This window comes from Gastrolobium bilobum, unplaced genomic scaffold, assembly GCF_033153095.1.
Source record: "Gastrolobium bilobum isolate Gb01-03AN ecotype WA unplaced genomic scaffold, APGP_CSIRO_Gbil_v1 utg187581, whole genome shotgun sequence".
NCBI classification, from domain to species: domain Eukaryota; kingdom Viridiplantae; phylum Streptophyta; class Magnoliopsida; order Fabales; family Fabaceae; genus Gastrolobium; species Gastrolobium bilobum.
In genome coordinates this window covers 4,577-29,215 of record NW_026898643.1, presented here as the reverse complement: position 1 = coordinate 29,215, position 24,639 = coordinate 4,577, and the positions used below count along the sequence as shown (strand labels likewise).

At 36.8% G+C, this 24,639-nt stretch overlaps 1 protein-coding gene across 1 annotated transcript in view; it reads left to right on the top strand.

Moving 5' to 3' along the window:
• Positions 1-23,024, top strand: part of LOC133317966 (serine carboxypeptidase-like 17) — a 39,535-nt gene extending 16,511 nt beyond the window's left edge. The window contains exons 7-13 of the mRNA XM_061519879.1: positions 20,700-20,786; positions 20,888-21,010; positions 21,094-21,168; positions 21,275-21,396; positions 21,503-21,616; positions 21,866-21,920; positions 22,941-23,024. Coding sequence (XP_061375863.1) covers positions 20,700-20,786; positions 20,888-21,010; positions 21,094-21,168; positions 21,275-21,396; positions 21,503-21,616; positions 21,866-21,920; positions 22,941-23,024 — 660 coding nt within the window. The remainder of the gene's footprint in view (positions 1-20,699; positions 20,787-20,887; positions 21,011-21,093; positions 21,169-21,274; positions 21,397-21,502; positions 21,617-21,865; positions 21,921-22,940) is intronic.
• The last annotated feature ends 1,615 nt before the right edge of the window (positions 23,025-24,639 follow it).

Sequence of the window (24,639 nt, the reverse complement as noted above, 5' to 3'; positions counted from 1 at the left end):
AAATTTATCAAATTCACGGTTCATGCACCAACATCCCTATTTTCATACAATTTTCCTAAATCAGTCTACAAGGAGCGAACTCTTAAAAAGCATTAAACATAGACAAATTCATTCAATTATAAAAAAGAAAATTACGACATAATTTAATCCATAAACATAGGAATTCAGTTGGGTTCCATCTACTCTTAATGTAACAGCCTGTTACATACCGGTAATGTTATCATTGCATATGGTATTAAGCGCAGTTACAATCACAGTCATTGAGTTAATTAAATTACGGGTAAACTTTTCTTTTTTAAATCCTTATAGTTAACATTAACCAATTCCATAATCAATTAAAAACAATACCATAATTGTAAATGCAAAACTCGCGGAAGTATAAAACTCATTTATTACAACCCCTCCAAGTAATACCCTTAACTCTAGGTTATAAAACACTTATTTTCAAAAATTACACAGTGGTAATCGATTACCCTTCTTGAGGTAATCGATTACCAAAAGTTCTAGAATGAGACAGTAGCTCAATTTGGGCTCCCCTGTTTTGGGTAATCGATTACCTTGACATAGATAATTGATTACTGAACTAGGTAATCGATTACCTATGCTCAGGTAATCGATTACTTTGATCACAGTGGATCAAATCTTGCGTCCTCTGTTACAGGTAATCGATTACCAAATAAAAGTAATCGATTACCCTACTGTCAAATGACAGATGACAGCTTTTAAAACACCAAATAGGTTATGTATTCTACGCTCGACACTTTACTACTAAATATACAACTTACACAAGAACTAATGTAGGCTATAGGCCCTTCCATCATGCATAATCATTATCCAATATGTCAATTACAATGATTCCCAATACCATAGCCATTTAAACATCAAATGGTCTATTTACAACACAAGTTTCCAAATGCCTTTAAGAACAAAATATGTGGCCATGGACAAGTCCCATGCTCACTCTAAATGTCAATACAAACCATAGGCATCAATGTACAACAACTACATAGACTTAGAATCTAGTCATGAACACCCAAAAGCATGGCAATAATAACATGCAATATGTTCATGATCTAAGTCCAAAATACTAAATGTAATGTTATGTGCATCAAATAATACTCCTCCAAAATGCCATGCCCTCCATATGCACATCATGCTCAAACTCTTATACGCAAGCTTCTTGCCCGATGGTCCTCCATGCTCACCATAACTTGAAATGATGTCCCCAAACGCAGGGTGAGATATACAAATATATCTCACTAAACCAAGGGTACTAGAGGATCACTCCACCGCATGGCTCACTCAATGTGGAACAAGAAACATCATGTAAAATGCATAACATACAAAGTCACAACCAACTGGGCTTACATCCAAGAACATCCATAGCAGGATTTCGTTCAAGGACCCCGTCATATAACTCCTGGGAATCTTCCTAGTGCCTCTCCCATGGATGAGATGACCCTATGGCAAAACCCAACTGGAACTCCTCAAGAGACCTATCTAGCGGAAGTCCCACGTTTGGATCATCCTGGTACCGCTCCCAGAGTCTGCCCACGGCAAAACCCGATCGGAATCTCCCAAAGGGATATCTCCAGCGGAAGTCCAAACCACACACTTCTATTGGCCAGAGATCATAGATATATCACACAATTCAAGCAACAATGCATGAACATACAATTTCACATAATGTCAAAAACACAAAATCCAACCACAACCTTCCACCAGGTGTGGCGGAACACACGAGGGAATAAAACCCAAGTTCCAAAGGTTTACCTCAACTCCGTACAAAGCTCCACAACATAAGCTCCAAGTTTAATCCTCCTCTATTGCGTCCGTAAGAGGCAACCTATATAGGCCAATACCAAGATCATCAACACATGTATTGCCATAAATTCAAATACACAACAATACTACCCAACTTAATTACATAGGCCTAATGGTCGAGAACCCTTAAAATCAAAAATTATAGTGATTCAACGGGTTCTCACAAACAACAAACCTATTCAATTACAATTCAAAAACATAAAAAAGTTAATGCAACAGAAAAATCCCTTTTTACTTTACATAGGGTTTATTTCTCCTTTTTGATTTTTTGGTTTTATTCATTTAGTTACAAAAAACTATATATCTTACATTCATTTCAAATAGCTCAACCATTTTAATCATCAATCTAACTCACTAATCCACCAATCATGCACTATAGCATCAACCATTGATTAAACCACATTTTTCACTTTATTTTTTCCTAAATTCCCTTTATGGTTCGAATTCTTCCAAGAAGCATACACCAAGGCTTTCAATTCAATTTAACACTTTTACACATCCTTTAATCCTATAATTAATTCATACCAATGCTCCATAATTCAATTATTCAATCCTACCTCCACACCAATACACAAAGTATTGAAATCCCATCACAAAATTACCTAAGTTATAATTTCCAATTCACTATAATTTTTATTACATCAATCATAATCATTTATCATTCTAAGCATTTAATTCCAAAGGAGACATACCATTTAATGCTCCTAACTACCATAACTCAACATACATCATCAAAACCTCATCCAATTTATGATCTCCATTAAAACTCAAAAAGAGTAAGAAAACTTACCACCAATAGCTTCCTAGGATCCAATGGGATGATCTCCAACCAATGAATCAACACAAGGATTTCCAAAAAACTCTCCAAAATATCACAAATTTTATGGCTCACTTTGGGGTATATCTCCCTCCACAATGCTCCCCTCAAGATGCACTCTGAAAGTCATTCACAAGAGGGTGGGGAACAACTTTGTAGTTGGGAGTTTCTCCTAAAAATGGCTAGAAAAGGGAGTTGGAATTCAAAGAGCTCAAACCCCAACAATGGCCAAGACTTCCACGGGAAGAAGGAGAAGGAGGAGAGAGAAAGTGGGAGGAAAATCAGATTTCAAGTCACTTTATCCACTTAAGTCACTTAAGTGGGTCCCACAAGTCACTTAACTTTCTTAAATCACCTAATTTAATCCACAAATTCATAACCTACGTATTTTTCTCGTCCACGTCATATTTTTACTTTCTAAAAATACTGATCATATTTTCGCGCTTATCGGTACAATTATACTGCAGTATTTTACACTGGTAAAATCACTATTCATCAAAATTTTCAAAACTTGCCTATCCACTCGATTTTTCGTTCTGAATCCATTTCTGGCATTATTTTTACCATTTGAGACCTTTTACTCAATTTTTCATGCCTAGGGTTGCGTGTTTGGTAAATTACCATTTTGCCTTTTTTACGTATTTTGGCCCTAATTTCAGGATTTTCACTAATCCTACCCTTTAAACCATATTTTCATATATAATAATACATTTTAGACATACGAGGTGTTATATTCATCCCTCCTTTTTGAAATTTTGTCTGGAAAATTAATTCATCCTCCCGTTCCGAAGTAACGTCCTCAGGTGTACGACCTTCTCATTGAATCTTTAACATAGGGATTACTATACTTCTTAATCTCTTTTCACTGTGGTCCAGTATTTCAATGGGACCAATGAGAGTCTTCAGGTTCTCCCAAATTTCAATATCATCTGGTATCACCACATGTGATCATCCAGAACATAACGACGCAGTTGCAAACTTTCTCTGATTGACCAATTCATTTCCACTAGTTGGGTTATCTTACTTATAGAGCCCATAATTTCTTTTGAAGAGTGTGATAACCTATTTAGCTTATCACAAATATCCATATAGGATCATATCTAGTCTAAATCTAGGGCAATTCAATCCCTCATTTTCCTAACGTTCAATCCTTGCCTCACTGACACATATCACCCTATGGCTCATTTCAACCAGAAATTTTCCTCGATTGAGTTTTAGTCCTGCAAACTCTAGAATGTTTCCCTCACTTTGATATACAACTCAAGTTTCTAAATATCTTAGTTCACATTAAATACCGTTCCGGAATATCATCAGTTCCTCAGTGCAATTTCACCGATTTGATCATATAGTTTACGCTCATGGTAATTTCATTCTGTGAGGGAATAATCCCCATTTACGGCCTTTAGCCCCAGGTTGTACATACGTGTATTCCTACCCATGTTTTTAATCTAAGAACGTGCAGTTGCACTTCTGCACCCAATACAGAACATGCACATTTTCTGTACCTTAATATCACATCTAACCTTACAGGTTTACTAACTTCCACCAAAACACATTGGCGAATCAATATCGCACCCCCTTTCACTTTTACCTAGTGGACCACTCATTATAGTTTGTATATCATATTGGTCATTCCAAAGCCTTCAACCACAAATCCACTCATGAAATTCTACATATAAGGCCGTACCTACAATTTACATCAATTGTTCATTTCTTCATCAAATTAGTCATCTCAAGGCTTACATACAATCCATCAATGATTTTTCACATTCAAGGCACCTGCCTAAGATTTCCACCAAGAACTTTGTTTACATATCGTTCTATACTCATGCTATAAATTTTCACATATATTTCAGTCCTGTATACCTCAATTTTATGATCATCACATTTATCCATTGATGTACCATTCGAATATATCATATCATATCTCTTGTAATTAGGTCCCATCATATAGGGATTTTCAGAACCTACTTATCCTGTCATATGGAACTAAATCCATCATTGTCATTACTTTTAAAATTCGACATCAGTGGATATACAAATCTCTCAAAATATTTCAGGCTACTACAAGCACATGACCATATATCGTAGTATCGAGCCAAAAACAACATCGAAATTGTGCATTTTCAACACATCTCCCACCATAAGTTGCATATACAATATACAATACTCCATAAGTCACTCTACCAATAAAGCAAAACTATCAATTTTTTAGTTAACCAATTGCAATTTCAATTTCCAACTATTATTACACATTCGTACTTGACTCCATCACAATTAACCTTTCATGAAAGGGTAATAGGTTACTGCCTTAACTTAAAATCTCGATCCTCACTAGCCTTCCTAGAAAGACATTTACTCAATCTGTCAATGCTTAATCAAGCTATTACTTCTTTCACATAGGATGAGAATCCCATCAAACTTCACAACCTCACTTGAAGCCGAAAATTATATCATACTTAATTAAAACACACAACAGTGTGCTTCAAGATCACACCTCAAAAAACTCCTACACATTATGCCTCACATCTGATATCCACTTTGACACTTTATTGTCTACTTACAAGTACATGACATCACATCTTGCGTTATTTACATGGCACAATCTCAGTTGTGCACAAACATACAACCTCTCACTTATACCAGTCATCTCCTCAATTTAGGATACTTCCAAGGATCATAGTCCTTATAGAAGATAACAATAGTATCTGGGAATATAATCCGCACAGAGAATACAATAGTCTCCGGGCACATAAGCCGCACAGAGGTAATAACAGTCTCTGGGCACATAAGCTGCACAGAGGTAATAACAGTCTCCAAGCACATAAGCCGCACACAGGTAATAACATCAAGTCATATAATGTGCACCCAGTGCATAGGGGAATCCATATTTATAATATATCCATATATAACGGCAAAACATGTACCCAGTACACTCCGGATCACACATGAACCTAGTCCATTTGGTGTCCTATCACATCCGTATATAACGGCAATATGTGTTTTATATAAACCCATGAGACTACCCCTCATCATAGGAATAGTGGTATACTAACATATTTCATATATGCATAAATCACTGTGACTTCCTGGGTATGTTCCTTTCCATGAATGGTCTACACATTTATCTTGACTAGTCATCAGACCTATTCCATAACCTAATCATTATCACATGATTCCATAATCTTTCTCATAACCTGCACAACGTTACAACTCTGAATAGTTCTCATCTCGTGTTACAGCTTGATTCCATTGCCCATCATGGCTCATATAACCTATGCTCAACATTGTAGGGCAACCCATCAATTTTCTCGATTAATCCTCTATTTTGTGGTTGGAGAATATTTATCACATTGAAAATACCACCACTTCAATACTTCACTATGACACGAGGAGTGCCATCATTTACTAGTTTCCACTATCCGCGTACAGAGATCGCTCGACAAGCCTTAATTTTAAGCGGTGTCCAACTGGAACTTCCAAGAGTCACACCTCTTAGGATCCAATCCCCAAAAGGGAAGTCCAGGACATTTTCATTAGTCACGTTACTTCAAAACATATATGTCATCATGTAACTTGTACACCAGGACTCCTTAATGAATCCAATATTAGTTGAGCGTCCAACGACACTCCTAAGAGATAATATCTTCATATACTTCCCATCATAGGGGATTTCATTCGACATCATTGTCCTTTTACCAATGAATTTAATAATTTATTTCAACACGGATATATAGGCACTCAGGCCATCCCAAACTGAATATATATATATATATATATATATATATATATATATATATATACTAGCACTTAGGCTATCATAGGATTATCATCCATCTTTTCATCAGAGAATGTATACAGGCCATTAAGCCATTATGTATTATTCACTATCCCTTACAAACATCCCCTAGCAAGTAAGTCATTTCATAATACAATATTCATCCCTTGGGATTTTTGAGAGACATCCATCATGGATCAATTCTCTTATGCATTATACCACCTGAACCTTTACGAAGGAGCCATTTCCAATAAAATCCCACACATTAATGCACACCTATAAGCATGTTACATCATAACAAAATCACAAATAATCTGACATTATAAAAGCATACTACTATTATTAGTACATAACATTTCGTCATACTTTCTTATATAACATTTGTTTCCTTCATGGCATATCCTTCCAGTTAAACTAGTATTTTCTTATTGACAATCGTGCTTTCAATGAACCTTGTCCAATGCCATCTATGGCAATTCTCTCAACTTCTTCCATTGTACTCACAGTACATCATGATATCCTCACTTATGTCCAATCAATATTGAATCATCATGGACTAAAATTCCATATTCCGACATTGAAGTACCTATATCACTATCATAGACATCCCAAGATACTCACATTCCCCAAAAATCACATTTCAAAGATTTAGATTATTTTTACACCCGATCTCAATTTATTCAAGAATATGCCCTTCATTAGGGATTTATAACTTCCTTATCTTTCCTCAATGTATCTAAGTTTACATATACACATACCTATTCAAATTTTCAGGAGTTCACCGGGGTTCCAAGTCACCCTCCATGTCAACGTTCGACCACTAAACCCATATGTATCTAATTATTTTAACTACTCCCCACATATAGGGAACGTTCACTAACAATAATTTCATGATATTATCCCATCTCCTTTATCTTTTCTAACCGTAATACCACACAATCCACCTATAATAGTGTAACATCCCATGTATACCCGGTTTATTATCATGTCATCATATTAAGCTACGCTTAATTAAAAATGCGGAATAACTTTTTCTTTTCAGTTATGACGTCATTAATATTACCAAGTTGATTACTTAATCTTTTTTTCAAAACAATTCCTGTATGTAAATTGCAATAAAGCTAAATACACTGAATAACCTTATGACATAAATAAGTGAGTATCTAAGTCACGAAACTACAACATGTAGTCCTGACCATAATCCTAATGCATTAATACAACTCGAATCTAAAATAAGACATAGTCAATCAATGTGGCATGGACAACCCCCATGCTCACCAAATAAGGCAACAAAGCCCAACAGAGTCTCAATAACAACAACATGGTAATCAATATAAAGCAGGTCAACATCCAAGCATATCATTATAAAGCATAAATCTCAACTCAGCTCCGGCCTCCTGCCGCCCGAGGTCTCAACCCCCGGGTTACCTGAACCTGAAATATGTGCCCCAAACAGGGGTGAGATCTCTAAATAGAAATCTCAGTAAGACAAGGAAGGGATCTTCAAGGATTTCTCCACCCCAAGCTCACTTACATGTGCAAATATAAGTTCAAAATCAGTAATATAATATAAGTTTTAAAATCAGTGCAATGCAGCAGAATAATCATGTCATGTTTGTCAACTATTCTACTGATCAGAGAAATGCAGGATCTACATACGTCTATTACCTACATTAGTGCAAGACACCACTTGCACCCACCCACAGAATCATCCTATGGCATGTCTCCTACATACACAGGCTTACCGTCTAGGTGGAACAACACATGCATATTATAAGGCACTTGCACATACCAACTCAACAGCATTTCAAAATGAACATGAAAATACATCATGCATATAAACCATCCCCCCATGGGGTATGGTGGAACCAACAAATCGCTAAACCGAGGACACGAAAGCTTACCTCTAAGCAATTAATCCAAGCCAAGTTCACACAAGCTCAATGTCACCAAACAACACAATCACAGTCTGTTTATACAATAATTAATCATCAATAATCGTTGCCCAAGGTTCCATTAAGTGATTAAGGCTTTCCAACTCATTTTAAGTGATTTAAGACTAAATCTGCAGGAGGTATTCGAATACTCCTCGACGAGTATTCGAATACTCCAAGTCTCCAGAAAGTATCCGAATACTTTCACTAAGGTATTCGAATACCACATGGTATCTGAATACTTTTCCCATGATATCCGAATACTACTCAGTATTCGAATACATTTCCCCCAGTATCCGAATACTTCCCAGTATTCAGATACTTCTTCAAAGGTATCCGAATATTTTTCTTTCCAGAAAAGTATCCCAATACTCCTTTAAGGAGTATTCGACTACCACAAGATAAGTATTCGGATACTACACGAAAAGTATTCGAATACTTATCAGACAGAATGCATAAATTCGTGCATTCTCTGCATAAGTCCCATTTTAATGATCCAAACTTGATCTAGAGTCCATTAATTCCATCAATAGATGTTCATTTATGTATTTTAAGCATGGTTCATCAACTTTTAGCTTAAATGATTAAAGTTTAACCCTTTAAGGACACACACAAGCTCAAATCATGAAAATACCAAAAAACGACGGAGTAGGCATAGCGATCCTGAAACGTGCAAACTTGACTAGTTCATTGAACTTAGCCAAGTACTCGTCAACAGACAACGAGCCCTGCACTATTCTGTTAAACTCTCCTTGCTTCCTCTCCTAAGCATCATAAGGAAAGTATCTGCCCAAAAAGAAATCCTCGAAGAATGGCCATGTCATGACATGACCCTGCATCTCATAAGCTTGAGAGGTGTTCGTCCACTACTCATGTGCATCGCCCTCCAGCATGTATGTGGCGAACATCAACTTTTGCGGATCGATGCACTGCATAACTCTGAAGATCTTATCCATTTCCTGTACCCATCTCGCAGAAGCAATAGGATCATAAGATCCATCTAAATAGGGTGGCTTATGCTTACGAAAAGCATTCAGTCGACGATCAACAACATCACGATCCTCAGCGGGCTCCAAGTAGGGTAGCATCACACTAGTAAGCTGACTGCCACCATCAACGTGACTTTGGCTATCGTCCTAAAGACTGGGTGGATGCGGTGGAGGTGGAGGTGGTGGTGGAGGAAACTGACCCTCATTGCGGCCAACCTTCATTTCCTCCAACATGACCCTCATCATGGTCATGTTTGAAAGAACGATCCTTGAAGGCCGTAGGCATGTGAGGATGAAAACAAAAAAATTTCAAAGCAGAAACACACATACCAATCAAGATACATACTCTAGGACAGAGAGATACCTTGTTCGTAACTCAAAACTCGAAGGTGATCAGTGTTAGACTTGAAGGTTCAAACCCTCTAATGTTGATCCACACCACCCTTTGTCAAGATGCAAGAACTCTTCTTGAAAAGCCACCAATTCGAACACCACAAAGGAGCAAGCTAGGCGTCCAATAGGAGATAAAGAGGCTTAGGTTTCAAGGTGTTTTGATGAGTGAATTTTCAGCATGAAAACTCACAAAAAGTAGCGCATAGATTGTAGGAGACAACGACTTTTTATTTTTCAAAAAACGCTAATAAGAACTTGACCAAAAGGAAGCATTTTAAGGAGATGAAAGAGCAATAATTTTGAATCAGATTTTTCACCAAAAATCTGATCATGGAGCGCCCCTTTTGTGGAGGAAAGAGTGAAGTTGTTGCAAATAAAATCTAGTCAACAAACTCCTATCCCATCCTCTTAAAACTAAGTCTGCACCTAGTCAAAAATCTGACCTAATAACCATTATATGGTCAGCCATATTGTGCGCCCCAATCAGCCCAAAATCATTCCAAAAATATTGATTAGTTGCAATTCAAATTGAATCAACTAAATCAAATATTTCTACAACCAACCAAATTTGAATGGAGCTTAATTTGTTGGTTAAATTACCATCATTAAATCACCAAATCAGTGCCCCAATCATCTTTGATGATGTCCAAAGATCTCCTCTTGATACTCGGGATTTGATCTTGACAAGATACTATCAAGATCTCATCTTATCCTTTTGTTATGAAACTTCCTTTTACAGCCAATTCAAATTTGAACATTCTAATTTAAATATTCAAATATTTAAATTCAAAATTCAAATTCAAAATTATAATTTTAAATTTAAACATTAGGTAATTAATTTAACTAATTAAATTAATTAATAATGTCTTGGATCATCTAAGCTCATTACAACAATCCATGCGGCCCTTTCCCTCTTAGGTGGGCATCCAAACTTCTTGGGCTAACAACCATTATTAGGCCCAAAATCTTTAATGCTATAATGTCAAGACAATAAACTGTTAGTGCGTGACCCATTAGGCCCAACTTAGCCACTGACATAAATGGGCTTAGGCCCAATAAGACCACAACCCATTTAATGACAACACAGAGCACTAGCAATGCTTTGTTGCCCTAGAGCTAGTTAGGTTAATGACATGATCATCCTATTAAATGTATTTGGTTACCGTATGTATTTCCTTTCGTCTCAGTTACCTTCCCATTAAACCTAGGGTGAGGAGATGTATCGAACCTTGCGGTTTAGGGTAAGCTTTAATTCGAAATAGGAAATCTTCAATTTACTGATGATAAACCCTTGGTTTACCATGGTTTTAGGCTTAATTATGCTTGATATATATCATGAATTGCAAGGAAATTAGGGTTTTAAACTGTAAAGTTACAGTAATTAAATATCTTGCTAACATGTTATCATAATTCTAATTTTCAAGGGTTTTTGACACCTATTATGGCATTTTGGAACCAAAAGAAGACATCAAGTTGAGTTGAAGTCACAAGAAAGCAAGATTCCAAGTGTGTACTAGCTGAAGAATGACGTTTTGGCATCCATGAATCATGTTTAAACGCACAAAAGGAAGAAAACAACCATTACTTCCTGGAGGAGAGCGTTTTGGCGGCCAAACAGCACGCCAAAACGCTCCTGAAGCAACAAGAAATCCTTCGAAGAGCACGTTTTGGCGTGCTGTTTGGCGCCAAAACGCTTGGAGGCAGACAAGAATGCACTGTAAGCACGTTTTAGTGCACAAACAGCACGCTAAAACGTCTATGCACGGCCAAAGCTAACTCCAGGAAAGATTTGATCAAGATATGCAGCGGATTCTATAAGATACAAAGAGGAAACACATTAACCTTGATTGAGATAAGATATAACTCCAATAAGAAGATGTGGTGGAAGATCACAACGAGGATTCAAAGCTCAAAATCGTCAACCAATCTCCAAGATATCAAATGCAAAAAGGAAACAAACATGAAATCAACCACAAATCTGATATGGATTCATTGGAGATTTAATGAAGAATACAACTCCAAAAAACTATAAATAAAGAGCTTGGGGTCAACAACAAGTCCAGAGCATTACACCAAGACGGAAGGAGGAATCCTGTTGCGGAGCGCTGGAACACTGAGGAACCAAGTCAACATAACACCAATGGAGACTTGGGGTTCTCTTTTCTTTATTGTTGTTTTTCAAATCAGTATGCTAGAGTAGTTTTTTTATGTAGTTAATGGTAGATGGAACCCAATTGAATCTTTATGTTTATGAATTAAATTGTCTCCGAATTCTGTTCTTTTTATAATTGAATAAATTATCTGTATTTAATGCTTTCTATGAGTTTGTTCCTTATAAAATGATTTTGGGAAATTGTATGACAATAGGGATGTTGGTGCATGAAACCTGACTTGATAATTTATCGTAATCCTTGTGATCTAGGGATAGACATAGGGTAATTATGCAATCTTGAAATTCTTGATCTTAATGCATGTTTTCTTGGGGAATAATCGGGGAACTAGAGTTCTTTCAAGATTACATAGATTTATGGTAACAAGGAATTGAGCCGTAATTAACTTAGATAGAATTGATTGGCAATATATTAAGAAACGGATTCTTGACTGTTTAATTCATAACATATTGAGGATGTTGGGGGAAGTCGAAACCTTAACTACGTTTGTTTTTAAATTCTTCATCAAACATCATCTTTTCATTCATTCTTTTTAAATCTGAATTTTCTTTAATTGAATGCTTTTCATTACTTGTCTTTATTTCCAAGTTCTTCAATTACAACTCTCTTCATCTAAACTCTTGATTGTCCAACTAAAACGCAATTAGCAAACTAGTGCTTGAAGATTCTGATCCTCATGGGAACGATCACGTACTCAGTACACTTTTATTACTTTTACGACCGGTGCACTTGCTGAGTCGCAACAACTGACTCTAAAGGCAGATCATCTCATGATCTCTTTTACTATGCATAGATTCCCGGGTCTTGTAAATGCCATCCTGATTTATCCGGTTTACAGATAACCTAATCCCTCACAGAGATTTGACGAATTCCCTCAGCTTATCACCCTAGGCTTGTGTTCTTTCAGGACATACCCAAATAATAAGAGGCTGCTCTAATGATATTATTTGTGAGATTTCCTCATAGAGCCTCTTTGTGGGTCTGTTCAAGGCGAGCTATACCCTTATAGGTCCACCCATGACTTTAGCTAAGACATCTCCATATCTGTAGCTCATGAGGTCTTTACCTTGCATCTGAATACAAGTAGATAAGTCGTGCTAGTTTTACTCGAGATTACTGATCCCCATCCTCAGTGTCTCTAGACTAGGAACATAAAATTAGGAATAAACATCTGGTATCCTTGAATCCTCATGATCGTGATCTGTGATACTCAAGAGATACCTATTCTATTCCAAGAGGTTTATCCAGTTACTCATATAATATACAAACAATGATATCGAGACAAAATATGAAACAGGATAAAGAGTGCTTATGATTCTATTTGCGACAATATAAAAGGTACACATATCTCCTAATCTAATCAAAAGATTGTCTCTAGGACATCCATATACTAACAATATTCGCCAGCCTGTTCGCCTCAAGAACATCTTTTGTGGCCTTCCAGTTCGCCTCTCGAACGACATCCATCATCGCCTGGTTGGCCAGTTTAAGGGCCTCCTGATCGGCTAGTCTAGCCGCTTGCATATCAGCTAATGCAGTCAGGACAAGATCAGGTTGATCCTCGTTCGTCTCTAGATTTCTTCTAGGCATTACCATGACTCTGCACAAGTTACACAAAGAATGAGTTAATCAGGTCCACACAATGTGGTCACAATTGCTACATCATAGCAAAACCCAACAGAGAAAATGTAACGCCCGACCGCTTCAAGAATCAATGACTATCCCCACATACTAACACGAGACTTCTCAGTGTGCTTTTTCCTCACTCGCACATTTCCCGGGAAGTGTGCGAGTGAGGAAAAAGCACACTGAAAAGTCTCGTGTTAGTATGTGGGGATAGTCGTTGATTCTTGAAGCAGCTAGGCGTTACAAGTGGTATCAGAGCAGGGCCTCTCATCCAGTACGGTGTTGTTCGAGGACGAACCAGACGAAAGCTGGTGGGCATGTAACATCCCGAGCGCTGACGAGGGCGGGGAGTGATCACCGGTGCAAAGAGGCATGGACAAAGAGCGGCTCCTGACAGGCTTCCAGCAGGGTGTTACATGCATGAATGAATCGAATCGACACCCGGAAGAGAGGGATTCCAAAGGCTGTGCAGGTATAAGGCTGCACAGTTTGGGATAGCTTATAAGAATTAATTGGTACTACCTATGCAAACAAGATGCATCTGCTTTTCGGTAGCCCGGATCGGAAGAACTCCACAGTTAAGCGTGCTTGACTTGGAGCAATTCTGGATGGGTGACCTCCTGGGAAGTTTTCTCGGGAAGTGTGCGAGTGAGGAAAAAGCACACTGAAAAGTCTCGTGTTAGTAGTCGGGGATAGTCGTTGATTCTTGAAGCAGTCTGGCGTTACAGAAATCACACAAGACAAGACACAAAACATCCCATAAAATGCGATACCATAAAATGTAACATCCCATGTATACCCAGTTCATTATCATGTCATCATATTAAGCTACGCTTAATTAAAAATGCGGAATAACTTTTTCTTTTCAGTTATGACGTCATTAATATTACCAAGTTGATTACTTAATCTTTTTTTCAAAACAATTCCTGTATGTAAATTGCAATAAAGCTAAATACACTGAATAACCTTATGACATAAATAAGTGAGTATCTAAGTCACGAAACTACAACATGTAGTCCTGACCATAATCCTAATGCATTAATACAACTCGAATCTAAAATAAGACATAGTCAATCAATGTGGCATGGACAACCCCCATGCTCACCAAATAAGGCAACAAAGCCAAACAGAGTCTCAAAAACAACAACATGATAATCAATATAAAGCAGGTCAACATCCAAGCATATCATCATAAAGCATAAATCTCAACTCAGCTCCGGCCTCCTGCCGCCCGATGTCTCATCCCCCAAGTTACCTGAACCTGAAATATGTGCCCCATGAAGGTTCAAAAATTGCACCATAGTCATACTATGGAGCGCATACATGGGTGAAAAACAAAAATTTCGCAGCGGAAGCATAGACCATCTATACACCCCATGTATGAATGCTTTACGTTGAAACAATATGGGGTTTCAGAATTGCCTTTTTCACTTGTAGGCACAAAAAGATGATCCCCTCCAATAGTGATCCACCCGATGCTTTACGTTGAAACAATATGGGGTTTCAGAATTACCTTTTTCACTTGTAGGCGCAAAATGATGACGCCCTCCAACGGTGATCCACACGGTTATCTCCTTCTTGCTAGCGAGAACTCTTTCTCCTTGATCCCTCCTTATCCTCGATGGCTGGCTAGGCGCATGCAAGGAAGAGGCTACCAAGTGTTTGGATTATCTTTCTCAAGACTGTAATGGTGTCTTGAGGCTAGGTGATGGTGCAAAAGGAGAGAGAAGAAGAAAGGTTGGAACTTTTCCTAGAACCCTAAGAGGAGAGAGGGAGCATCGGGTTTTTCTAATTATTTGATCAACTGCATCAGCCCCCATTTAGTTAGGCGCAAATTTGAATGGTGAGAGGATCTTTCTTTGCTTGATCCTCTCACTTAACAACTGACCAGACTGTTGGGAGCCTTTGGAAGCTTCATGACTTGAATTCAAAATTCAAGTATGGATCATATATCCATTTGTTCCGTGAAATCTGATACAGAATCCAGTCAAGATTTCTCTCTCCACATAGGCGCCCCTCTTCCTCTTCTTCTCTCAGAAATTTTGTTGCAACAGTATTCATTCGAATTCTAAATTCAAATGAAAAAGCAGTTGAGAGAATCTCCATCCAATCTCTATTGGATAATTCTTTTAAATAATTTTAAATTATCCTCAACAACCTAACCTCATAGAATTTAAAATTCAAATTTCAAATTCCAATTTGAAACTTAAACTCAAATATAAATTCTATCTTATCCCAGTTCGTAATTCGAAATCCAAATTCAAATTTCAAATTTCAAATTTCAAATTCAAATTCAAATTTGAAATTTGCACAAACCTTATTTTAGTCAAGTCAACTCTTTGACTTACTAGGATTCATGCCCCGAGGCCTCTTTGGCCTACCATCATATTTGGGCCCATTAGTGGAGAAAACTCTTTCACCACTAATGCCCCAAAAGGGCGCATGGATCAAGTGGGCTTGGAGTCCCTACTCCAACCCAACTTGACTCATAGTCTTGACAAAGCCCAATAACTTATTATTGGTCCAAACTTGCTATAACTTGCAATAAGGAATAACCTTTGTGTGTGACCCATTAGGCCCAATTAGTTACTGACATAAATAAACTTGAACCAGTTAAACTCCTTTAAAAAGGCCCAATCCATTTAGTGACTACATGATACACTAGCAATGCTCTGTAGCCCCAGAACTAATTGAGTTGATCAAGTGATCTACCTTTCTGATTTGGATACCGTGCCAGCATTATCCCTCACATCGTTGGTCACATTTAGTCGAGATCAATTTACTAAATATAATATTTCACAGGAACTAGGAATCTTCTTCTATTGACTCTAAGACAGATCATGACTCTTCATGATCTCTTACTATGCATAGATTCCCGAGTCAACTAGAAGTCATCTCAGCCCTACCGGTCTTTGTGAACGACTAATCCCTTATAGAGGATTGTGAGTCCTTTCGGCATGTCCATCTATACTCATGTATTCGGGTTATTCCCAAGAGTACACTGTTCTCCCCATTTTCAGGCGAATAGAGTTGTACAGTCAAAGTAGAACTCTAGGACATTGTATTCGATGATATCCTTAAGTCTAGGACGATCCGCACTACCAAACGTTCAGAGACTTTACAAATCCAATGATACTCACCATAATGAATCCTTGTGGAGTCTCTAGGGGGTCAGTTCAGTGTTATCTGTTCTCCAACAGATCAACCCACGACATCAGCTAAGGCATCACCATGCTTGCATTCTATGAGGTCCCTATCTTGTATCTCCATACAAGTAGATGATGTCGTACTAGTCTTATTGAGATCACCAATACCCTTTCTTGGTGATTCAAGACCAGGAACAGATTTTAGGTAATAGACATTTAGTGACCTTGAGTCCTCATGATCATGATCCCTATCATAGATCCTCGAGTGTACACCTGTTCTATTCTTAGGGTCTTTATCTTTAAACCTATATTTACAATGAAATATTGGCGAGACATAAATATGATAAAGATAAAGTTTGATCAAATTTATTAATCATGAAATACTAAATAGAAAAAGGTGTTCATCTGATAATTGTCTCTAGGATACCTATACTAACACCCCAAACGTGGGGTGAGATCTCTAAACAAAAATCTCAGTAAGACAGGGATCCTCAAGGATTTCTCCACCCCAAGCTCACTTATATGTGCAAATATAAGTTCAAAAACAGTAATATAATATAAGTTCCAAAATCAGTGTAATACAGCAGAATAATCATGTCATGTGTGTCAACTATTCTACTGGCCAGAGAAATGCAGGATTTACATACATCTATTACCTACATTAGTGCAAGACACCACTTGCACCCACCCACAGAATCACCCTATGGCATGTCTACTACATACATAGGCTTACCGTCTAGGTGGAACAACACATGCATATTATAAGGCACTTGCACATAACAGCTCAACAACATTTCAAAATCAATACATGAAAACACATCATGCATATAAACCATCCCCCCATGGGGTATGGTGGTACCAACAATGGCTAAACCGAGGACACGAAAGCTTACCTCTAAGCAATTAATCCAAGCCAAGTCCACACAAGCTCAATGTCACCAAACAGCACAATCACAGTCTATTTATACAATAATTAATCATCAATAATCATTGTCCAAGCTTCCATTAAGTGATTAAGGCTTTCCAACTCATTTTAAGTGATTTAAGACTAAATCTGCAGGAGGTATTCGAATACTTCTCGATGAGTATTCGAATACTCCAAGTCTCCAGAAAGTATCTGAATACTTTCACTAAGGTATTCGAATACCATATGTATCAGAATACTTTTCCAACGATATCTGAATACTACTCAGTATCCGAATACATTTCCCAGTATTCGGATACTTCTTCAAAGGTATTCAAATACTTTTCTTTCCAGAAAAGTATCCCAATACTCCTTCAAGGAGTATTCGACTACCACAGGATAAGTATTTAGATACTACATGAAAAGTATTCGAATACTTATCAGACAGAATGCAGAAATTCGTGCATTCTCTGCATAAGTCTCATTTTAATGATCCAAACTCAATCTGGAGTCCAATAATTCCATCAACAGATGCTCATTTTATGTATTTTAAGCATGGTTCATCAACTTTTAGCTTAAATGATTAAATTTTAACCCTTTTAAGGACACACACAAGCTCAAATCATGAAAATACCAAAGAGGTGATCATGGTTTACCTCCAAGGCTCAAAACTCCAAAAATGTGACAAATTATAAGCCTCCAACACAGCACCAAGACTCTGACTTTACAAAGATGCAAATTTGATGACCAAGCTTGGCCCTTTACACTTAAAGATGGCTCTTTGAAGCCACCAAAGACAAGAAAATGGCTCTCACCAATGAGAACCACTAACTCAGCCCACAAAACCACCACTCACAGCCACAAAACTCATCACACAACAGCCTCCCTCCCACACAAGGATAGTTCACACCTAGTGAAAGTGTTTAGATGAAGAGACAAGGTAGAAAGGTGGTTACTTGAAGGTTTTCCATGGAGGAAGTTCAAGTTTTTGAGAGAAAGAGAGGGTGGCAAGGGCACTCAGAATTCTGAAATGAAAGTCACGTACGAAATCAAATATAGCCTAGGGTTTTGGGCCAAAAGGATATTTATAGCCCACTTAAGTGTAATCGCACAGTATTAGCACTAATAGCTACGCTTAACATTTTAATCCCAAACTTAGGATTCTGAACCTAGCCATTTTTCTAAGATTTGTCATTTTTTTATTTTATTTTTCGCAGTACTTTGCCGGTATGCGCTTTTACGAAGCCAGTATCAGTTCTGACACCAGTTCTCATTATCTTGACTTGAAATTTATTATGCTCATCCTATATATTATTCTGGTGACATATACATAATTTTCTGGGATACTTTATCGATACGCATTTATACCGTGGAGTAGAACCGATATCTACACTTTTCGTCAGAAAAGCGACTTTCCACATTATTAATCACTTACCATAATTGTTTAAGCCTTCTCATAATTATTAGGGTCAATTATGGAATTATTTCCTAAATTCACATTTAATTAGTTAATTTCCTAAATTAACGGTGCAAGTTCTTACAAATAGCACTCTACATAACAGGTTAGACATACCTCCAAATTGTTCTCACTAAGTCATCAACTATATATAATTTACTTACAAAGTATTTGTCTGTGGAGCAGTCAACACTGCAGCCACAACCTTAGGCTAAGGACTTGTATTAGGTGCTCCAGGGTTACCACGCAGGCTTCTTATGATGACCACACATATAAAACAAAGGAATGGGCTGATCAGACCCACACTAAGGAATCACATACGCAGTAATCAATAAGAGTCTACATACAACTATACGGCACTTAACCCAATCATACAATAATCAGAGTTCCCTAAGAAACTGCTCTGATACCATAAAATGTAACAGTCCGTTACGTACCGGTAATGTTACCATTGCATATGGTACTAAGCGCAGTTACAATCACAGTCATTGAATTAATTAAATTATGGGTAAACTTTTTCTTTTTGTTAAATCCTTATAGTTAATATTAACCAATTCCGTAATCAATTAAAAACAACATCGTAATTGTAAATGCAAAACTCGTGGAAGCATAAAACTCATTTATTACAACCCCCAAGTAATACCATTAACTCTAGGTTATATAACACTTATTTTCAAAAATTATACAGTGGTAATCGATTACCCTACCAGAATGAGGAAAAAATTGCTCTTAATGGATTTGAAATTCCCTTTTATATGAGTGAAATATGTGCCCTAAGTGAAAACAATGAGTTTCGCAGATGGGCATTACAACGCTGGTTAAAGCGTTTTAACGCGCTAGCTTACACTTTCTAACTGTAGCAGAGCGTTTTAACGCGCTAGCTTACACTTTCTAACTGTAGCAGAGCATTTTACTGCTCTCTAGCGCGTTGTAGCGTGCTTATCAAAGGGAATTTTCTTTGTTGCAGCGAGTTTTAATGCTCTGGAGCGCGTTAAAATGCGCTCCTCTCGAAGCTTTCATCATGATTTCCATGTGACTTGCGCGTTGTAACACACTCTGTAGCATTTTAACGCGCTCCTTCACTATTTACTTTACTTCTTGGATGCGTTCCCAAGCTTCTCTGATCTTTCATTCCCTACTTCAAGTCCTTTACTTCATCCTTGCATCAATTTAAGTCAATTTTCCTTCAAAGCACACAAGAACAAATTATGTTAGATGACATTCCAACTTTCATGCTTTTTCACTATAAAACCTAGGTATTCATGCCTTTGACTATGTAAATCGTGTAATATTAGTCCTAAAAACATGATAAACTAAAGGTTTATCATATACCTTTCTAGTATAGTATATATAGAATATGTTTTAATCTCATTTTTGGGTTTTCCCCCCCTGAATTGCACTAGGGTTTTGTGCTTGCAAGTCCATTGATTGACGCTTACATGGACTTTAATACAAGAGTTCAATATGCTCACCAACGAACACTTGTATCAAACGAGTTATATGAGGTTATTATTCAACTCATTTTGTAGCAATTTAGTTCATTAAGTGTATTTTGATGTTCTCTCTCAATAATGAACCTATTACGATATTTTGTGAGAAGTTGGCTCAGTATTTGGAGAACATATCTCTATGTAAACTAAGGTGCCATTTCACTTTTACAGTCAATTAAAGCTAGTTGTAATGGAGATTATATGAATCTTAATCCGAACAATACAAATTGCATGTCAGATTATGAAGCCTACTCAGAGGTCAGAAACCATCTTTGGATGTATATATGTTTATATTTCTGACCTTGAATTTGTTCATTTTCTTGGCATCCATTAATTTAATACTTCATTACTTTGCACAGTTAGTTCGTTACATAGACATGTATCAAATTATGAATCCAAGTTGTATCAAAAGGTCTCACAAAAATCAAAGAAGTCTCTTTGAAGACCTCCAAACTATCCACCAATCAACATCTTGGTGTCGGGTAATTAGTAAACCCCTCTCTTTCTATTTTCGAAAAAAATATTTCAATTTTCATGAAACGTATAATTTACAACATTGATTTAGGACGATGAAGATGCTTTTCTCGTAGAATTGTGGGCAAATGATCCAAATGTTCGAAAGCATCTTAATGTTAGAGAGGTAAAAAAACGTTTTCTTTAATGAGATTTTCCACACACAAAAACAAAAACAAAAGGCAAATTAGAAGTTGTATGACTAAGAAAATGTGTGATGTGTAACGTTATAGGGAATGAAAGGGCATTTCAAAAGATGCAAAAATATTAGTGATGCATATACAATGAATGTTCATAGTGTTGTTGAATATCTTCAAAATCTCACAAACACAAACCTTCGATGTCTAATTTATATGTGAGCTTCTCTAACTCTTGTTTGCACTTTGCATAAGCAAAATTCATTTTCCTCATACTTTTCAGGTTAATGCTTAAGCAATATTTATTTTTGGGTTCTTTTGCAGCGGCGATCTTGACATGACGATACCTTATCTTAGTACACATTCTATAATCAAGTCACTTAATTTGAAGTTGAATAGCACTTGGCGTCCTTGGTTCAATGAGGGTGAAGTGGCAGGGTTAGTTAAATGAATAAGTTTACTTAATTTTATGAAATTTATTTTATGATCAATTATCTACCATGAGATGTTTTGAGTTCATAAATTCTAATTAACTTACAATTATCATTATCATGTTTTGTTTTTGTTTTTTTGGATTTTTAACCCGATATATCGGACACTCGACTAATTATGTCATACCCAAGCAAAGTACATTTATCCTAAGAATACTTTCTCCCTACTAATTCAGTTTTTTTTTTCTGCTCACAGGTACACAGAGAGATACAAAAAGAATGAGCATCACCTAACATATGCCACTGTTAAGGCAAGTTACTCATTTAATATTATAAGAACTTATTATTATTATTACTCTAACAACTCTATTACTATTATTGCTATTTTGTTCCGGAGTCACATAAAACCCTGGATGAGGTTTTTTTCCCCCTTTCAAAAACTTTTTTTTAATAAAATAAAATAAAATTTCTTCTCGTTACAAATTAGTGTTAGAATGTCTACTTTAAAAAAAGGAAGTCACAAAAAAGTTAAAAATCTACTTTTTATTAAAGCTAAAATTTCAAGCTTCCAAAAAAAGCTCAAGTTAAGAGTCAATTTTTTTTTTTCAAAATCCAAATTTACTTCAAATCCAACCAATTTCAACTCTCGTTGTCACCACCACGGTAGCCGTTGACACCGTTACTATCACCGCCACCACCACCACCACCATATAACTCCAACCATCACTATCACCACATTGTCATCGCTACCGCCATATCTATCACCATCGCTACCTCTCCGCCACCACCTATACCATACTCCCATCACCGTTCAACCACCAATCGTCGTTTTTACCACTACCTCTACCATTATCACTACCATCTCGCTACTATCTATACTCATCGCCGCTAAAATAATAAACCTTCTTATTATATACTGCCATCACTATCTATACCATTATCATCGCCGCCAACACCACCAAAGCCATCCCTTTTTTTCTCTCTTCCATAGCTCCTTGTTGGCTTCCCCCAAGACCTTGAAGCCAAAATAATAAACTTTTAAATTAATTTTTTGACCTTCTTATTATATTAGTATTTTCTTAATAATTTAGTCAAAAAATGAGAATTATATAACTGTATGAAATAAGTATATCGAAATTACATTATTGTGTGAATAGTTATGCCCCTTTTTTTATTTTCTATTTTATATCTTTTATGGATTTTTATAAATTTTTTTTTTTTTGTTGAAATTTAGAATTAGAAAGATATGAGTACTTAAAAAAAGAAGAGAACTATACATAATTATATACTTACTCTTTTTATTAAATTTGAACAAGTACCTTTACTTTCAGGGAGGGGGCCATGTAGCTCAAGAGTACAAGCCTAAAGAGGTTTATGAGATGATCCAAAAATGGTTCTCATATTATGATATCTAAATTATGCTTTTCACATGTACTGCGGGAGTTATTAGTTTTTATTTTTCTTTCTTTTATGCTACTATGGTAATGTTTCCCGTCAATACTCATTCACCTAATCTTGTTATTTGAAATAAAATGAATGTTTGTATTTAACTGGCACAAAATAGAGATCTCAACTGTAATAAATTTTTATCTTTATTCTTATATCAAAGGAATTTCTGTTTCAGAAAATGTGAAAAAAGATTGGATTAGATGTATTAAAGCAATCAAATTTATTTGAGTTAATACAATGCTAGAATGATTTTTGAAGATCTTTTTCATCAATATTTGAAGTAATTTCTACCAAAAATTAATTTTCGACGGATCAAGTTCACTCCATCTAATTAGTTCCAGTCGTTGGAATTGATTTTTCTACAGACATATTTTTCGGTTTAAATATTTGATAGAATTGTAGGAGCAATTGTATCTGCGGAAGCATATGAGACCATTGTGATTTGGATGAATAGGATCATCATAGTTTTATTATTACTTACCTCTTGTAGTGCAGATTCGAGATGATGCTCCACGAACTAGAGTCCTTTGGTGGTGTTGGCGGCGATGATAATGGTATAGCAAGTGAACACTCGTTCCTTCAAGTCTTGTACACATGGGTGTGGATTCAGATCTGGCAAAGCATGAGACAAGCAACTAGCTAGGCCTTAGGAATCTTAGTTTGAAGCTCCAAGGTGGATTAACCCGAGAAGGAAGTTCCTAGCGCGCTAACACTGATCTGTCCAAAAACTATGAAGCCTTGAGAAGTTGAAGCACAAGGGATAACTTTTAGGCAAGAAAAACCAAGGAGCGAATTGCGGAAGAGAGCTTAGGACTCAGAAATTTGATGGGTTTGAATCTTACCACATGAGACAAATTTGAAAGCTATAAGGATGAAAGAAGCCAAGCGACAAAACACTTGATCCTTCAAGTCTTGTACACATGGGTATGGATTCAGATCTGGCAAAGCATGAGACAAGTAACTAAGCCTTAGGAATCTTAGTTTGAAGCTCCAAGGTGGATTATCCCGAGAAGGAAGTTTCTAGCGCGAAAACACAGATCTGTCTAAAAGTTATCAAGCCTTGAGAAGTTGAAGCACAATGGATCACTTTGAGGCAAGAGAAACCAAGGAGTGAATTGCGGAAGAGGGCTTAGGACTCAGAAATTTGATGGGTTTGAATCTTACCACAAGAGACAAATTTAAAGGCTATAAGAGCGAAAGAAGCCAAGCACCAAAGTGCCAATGCTCAAAGCTAAAAATGAAAGATGCAAGGTGGACACTCGTTCCTTCAAGTCTTGTACACATGGGTGTGGATTCAGATCTGGCAAAGCATGAGACAAGCAACTAGGCCTTAGGAATCTTAGTTTGAAGCTCCAAGGTGGATTAACCCGAGAAGGAAGTTCCTAGCGCGCCCACACTGATCTGTCCAAAAGCGATGAAGCCTTGAGAAGTTGAAGCACAAGGGATCAATTTGAGGCAAGAGAAACCAAGGAGTGAATTGCGAAAGAGGACTTAGGACTCAGAAGTTTGATGGGTTTGAATCTTACCACATGAGACAAATTTGAAGGCTATAAGGGTGAAAGAAGCCAAGCAACAAAGTGG